At 57.6% G+C, this 4,712-nt stretch overlaps 1 protein-coding gene across 17 annotated transcripts in view; it reads left to right on the forward strand.

The window, feature by feature from the left end:
* Arhgef2 (Rho/Rac guanine nucleotide exchange factor 2) overlaps positions 1-4,712 on the forward strand; it is a 42,164-nt gene that overhangs the window by 23,598 nt on the left and 13,854 nt on the right. For 10 of the 17 annotated variants that reach the window (XM_078027398.1, XM_078027401.1, XM_078027395.1 and 7 more), the window contains 3 exons: positions 1,466-1,610; positions 3,685-3,752; positions 4,073-4,136. In XM_078027398.1, coding sequence (XP_077883524.1) covers positions 1,466-1,610; positions 3,685-3,752; positions 4,073-4,136 — 277 coding nt within the window. Of the gene's footprint in view, positions 1-1,002; positions 1,249-1,465; positions 1,611-3,684; positions 3,753-4,072; positions 4,137-4,712 lie in introns of those variants that run through there. The other 7 variants (XM_078027405.1, XM_078027408.1, XM_078027404.1 and 4 more) reach the window with 3 other exon arrangements.

The raw sequence follows: 4,712 nt of genomic DNA on the forward strand, positions 1-4,712 counted from the left end.
AATTCCTGGGGTTACAGGCATGTGCCATCCTGGCTGGCTCTGGTGTTTGGTTTCTGAAAGGCAAAGGGAACTTGAAGGGAGTGGTTAGCTTCCTTTCCTGCTTTGTTCCCCCCCCCCTCTGGAGGACAGAGATCTAGAGACCTGAGGTGATAAACTGAAGAAGGTTCTGGGATCAGTGGTCTCCCAGTCTTCTCACCTTCATAGGTGTTTTTTTTCCTTTTAAAAATATTTATTTATGTAAACAAACATTAAGATATTTATTTGTTTTAGTTTTAGGTGGACATATTATTTTGTTTTTACGTGGTGCTGAGGACGGAACCCAGTGCCTCACACATGCTAGGCGCTACCACTGAGCCCCAGCCCCAGCCCCAGCCCCAGCCCCACCTCCACCTTCATAGGCTTTTGAGGAAGCTCAGGGGCTTGAGGAAGGACAGAAAAGAAGTCAGAGAGAGTGACTTGACTCACAGGCCAGTGGGCAGCTGGAGAAGGAAGGCCGAGATGGGAAAGGCCCGCCTGAGGATGGAGGGGCCATGTGGGGTGTGCCCCATCTCTGCAGAGAGCAGGGCTGGAAGGAGGGAGGTAGATGTCAGAAAGGACTTCTAGAATGAGGGAGACCCTTTGGATTAGGAGCAGTTGAGAGCTCTTACAGGTCTCTCTGGAGTGTAATTTGAGAAGGATAAAGGTTAGACTGCAGGGGGGGATTTTCTGCTGGGACAACCAAACTGGCTGGCTGTTTCTGTCCTTAAAGGTCCCAGAGAGGAGGAGTGACCTGAGACCAAACCCAGGTTCCCCCTGCCTAGAGATTAGTGGGGGACACACGGCCTCCCAGAGAGGGGGCAGCATGTGACCTTGACTAAGTGGGTAGAAGAGTTAAAGGTTTGGCATCCTGACCCCCGAGTTGGGGGTGGCCCCGGAGGAATTCTGTCCTTTCGGCCAATCTAATAAGGGGATCTCCTGCCCTCCCATCCCTGACACCCCCCTCCCGTGACTGCCACGGAGACAGCCGCTCCAACACCGGTTGTCATGGTTATGAGAGGAGCTCACTCCCATAGATTGGAAAGCGCTGGTGAGCTGGCACCCTCTGCTTCGCCCGCTCTCCCTCCGCTCTGCGCATCTCCCCCAGCACAGGGAAGGGAGTACAGCAGCCCGGGGGCGAGCAGAGCTGGGGCTGGGAGGTGGAGTGAGGACGCGGCGCTCCAAAGCAGGGAGATGAGTGGCAACAGGAGGCAACCCAGCCGCAGGGGCCAGGTGGGTCAGGGACCCCGAAACCCTCTCCGGACTGGCCACTCAGGGCCTGGTTACTCCTGGTCAGCCACCCTGAGCCCCGGGCAGTCCTGCTGTGGAGTTGGTGTCTTTGCAGCCTGCCCAGGCTGGCTTCTCTCCCTCACTGCCCTCAGCCTGTCTCTGACTCCAGGCCCCTGGCATCGTCCAACTTCACTTCCTGTGTCTCCTGCTCCTTCCACAGGCCCGGGAAAAGGAGAAGATGAAGGAAGCCAAGGATGCCCGCTATACCAACGGGCACCTCTTCACCACCATCACGGTTTCGGGCATGACCATGTGCTATGCCTGTAACAAGAGTATCACCGCCAAGGAAGCCCTCGTCTGCCCAAGTAAGTTATTTGGCCCTTGTCACTCAGACCTGGTGCCCACCGACCCTGTCTTCCCATCTGTCCTGTCTGCCCTGGATCCATACGGGGGACTTTCCCTTTCTGAACCCCCAGCTGGGCCCAAGTGCAGGGGCCAGATGCTTGCTCCCTTTCTCGCCCTGAGGGTGGTGGCTGTTGGAATGTGGCATGAGCGGGTCTATTAGGGAATGTGATGAGGGGAGCCTGGGAGGACTCTGCTTGCAGCTGTCACCACTGGGTATCCCTCTCGCTCCTGAACAGCTGTTGAGGGTTAGGGGAAGTGATTGGAGAAGAAGCAAGAATGTGTCTGCAGAGGGGGGTGAGAGAGGATCTGGCCAGAAAGCTACCAACCTTGCAGCTGGTTCCGCCCATCTTCCTGGGCAGAACTGGACATTCAGGGTCCCTTTGCCCTTCCTACCTATTGACTGTGGGTGGAGCCTGTGGAATCCCTGTTTCAAGGAGAGGGTGGGATGAGGTCCCCCCATCTGATCATCCAGATCAGTTTCCAATCCGAGAGACAGCGTAGGAAGCCAGCAGGGTCGTGTGGAGGAGGGCAAGGGACTGGGGCACCCAGGCCTCCCCGGGTCTGGGGGCAAACCTGATTTGGAGCATGGACAAGGAGTTCCTTCCTTCCCTGCGACTCCTTTGTGGAGGGTTTCCACTTTACCCGTCCCCCGGTTCTCCCCAAATTTATGGCCCAGATGCCTCCGACTGGTACTGGCCAGCGTAGCAGAAGCACTGCCCCTCCAAATCCCCGTGGAACTGGGGGAGAAGCCCCCAGAAAGAACCAGTGAGGTCTCCCCTCTACTCCCTCACTTGCTTGATTTAGAGTTAGGAGGGCGAGGAGGGAACCCCAATCTAGATTCCTCTAGAGACCTGACAAAATATCCAATCCGGAAGCTTGTTGCCAGGGGAACTGGGGAGGCGGGCAGCCCTATTTTGAGAGCAGGTGGAAAGCGGAGGTTCGATCCAGAGACACTAGGTGTTGGGGGTAGGCAAAGGGAGCTCCAGTGGGGGTGAGCACCGCGCAGCCCCACTATCTGCCCCTGGGCCCCACCCTGTTGGCCTTGTATTTGTGGAAGTGAGCATGGTGCTGGGTATTGTCTGAAGGAGTTAGCAGAGTTTCCGGTGGTGTTGGTGGGGGAGGGGAAGCTGGGGAGGCTGAGGCTGAGGGCATTTGGGGCAGGGGATGGCAGTGGTCCTGCACTGGAGCTTGGCTACGCCTCCTCCCTTCTTTTCTCTCCTACCCCGTGGCAAGGTGGGGTGGGGGGTGCGGAGCAGCAGATGGAGTGTGGGAGCTGTGGGTTTGCCTTACATGGGGAATAGGACTCCCCAGGCCTGGCAGGGAGAAGGCAGGCTGACTGCAAGCCACAGAGGAGGCTGGCAGGCAGGGCAGGGCGGGGCAGGCCGGGGACTTGTCTCGACTTCCCCCCTGGATCCGTCCACCTTGGAGTTGCTTAGACCCGGCCAGAGTCTGTGGCATCCTTGTGGGACAACGGGAGGAGTCTGGTCTTTGAATTCAGGCCTGCTTCACCACCAGCAGGGGATTGAGCTTCTCCAGGACACGTTCCTCATTTGTAAAGTGAGGATAGTTGAGTCAGCCTCCAAGGATTGATGGGATAGATTAAAGGTTGGGCATTTGCTCAGGGCATGTTACTGTCCCCCCTCTGCCCTAGCTGCCCATCCCAGCTGCCTCGGTGCCATCTCCTGTTCTGTGGGAGTCCTGGCTCCCATCTGCCACTCTCCACCTCTTTTGTGTTTGCGCTCATCCCTGGCAGCATGATCCCTTCTCCCTCCTGTCCCATCACGGCCATTTTTGGTTCAGTGTTGTCCATCTCTCCTGATTGCTTTATTTCATTTCACACCCAGACCCCCCTCTCCATTTCCTGCTTGAAGGAAAGGGCTGTGGGAGGGAGGGAGTGGGGTGTGGCTATGGCTGAGAAGTCTGGGAAGGGGGAGAGTGTCTGAGTGGCTAGGGGGCCTTGGGTGTCTGCATGTGGGTGTGTCCCCTCCTGTACCACCTGGCCCTCCCTTCACCCTCTCTACCCCACCCTCCCAGCCTGCAATGTGACTATCCACAACCGCTGTAAAGACACCCTCGCCAACTGTACCAAGGTCAAGCAGAAGGTGAGACGGCAGGGAGGGCAGAGGGCTGGGGGAGAGGGCAGGAAGCGTGGTGACCTCAAGCCTTTTCCATTCATCCCCTGCCACCTCCTCCACACCACAGGGCAACCCAGAACCTGACCCCCGGCCCTGGGTCCCCTGAGTGGCCAGGCCTATGGCTCTAGACACGGCCCCACACAATTGGAGTTATGTCAGCCACCCCATGCCCTTAACCACAGTGCCAGCTTTCTCCTGAGGGGGCAGCTGCCCAGCTCCTACCCCAGGCCTGGGGGGGATCCTTGGGTGACAGCTGTTCCTGGTGTCTCTTTCGCTCTGTCTCACAGCAACAGAAAGCCGCCCTGCTGAAGAACAACACTGCCTTGCAGTCTGTTTCCCTTCGCAGTAAGAGTGAGTAGTGGGGAGTGGGGGGCTCCCTTGAGACCCTGGACCTCGGGCAGCTCAGTCCACAGGCTCTGCTGCCCCCCTGAGGTCATTCCCAGGCACAGCACCTTCCTCTCCTTAGTGGAGGCAGCTAGTGGAGCTCAGGGATGACACAAGTTCCTGGGTTTAGGGGCAGAACGAGACCCAACGTGATAAGCCGTGGGGTGGTTGGTCACCTGAGTTGGCCGCATCCTTTGACACTTGACAGCTTTGGTATGACAGAAAGAACATGATGCTCAGGCAGGAAGAGCAGAGCCTGTGTCCCTACTCGCCATCCCTGGGTCACCCTGGACAGGTCTTTCTGCTTTCCTGAGCTTCAGTGTGCTCTCAGGCTGTTTGGGGGAGGAGATGTGTCACCGACACGCGAACACTGGAGGATGGAGTAAATGGACAGTGGCACTGTTGTCACTGTGACCATCTCTCTTGTACAAAAGGGAAGGCGGGAGAGGACACTTTCTTTCCAGTGAGGAGGAGCCTAGGAGCTCCGAATCCTGGGAGGGTACCAGCGTTTGGAATTGCCTGCTCACCGTGTCTCCCCAACAG

This window comes from Ictidomys tridecemlineatus, chromosome 11 (assembly GCF_052094955.1).
Source record: "Ictidomys tridecemlineatus isolate mIctTri1 chromosome 11, mIctTri1.hap1, whole genome shotgun sequence".
Lineage (NCBI taxonomy): Eukaryota > Metazoa > Chordata > Mammalia > Rodentia > Sciuridae > Ictidomys > Ictidomys tridecemlineatus.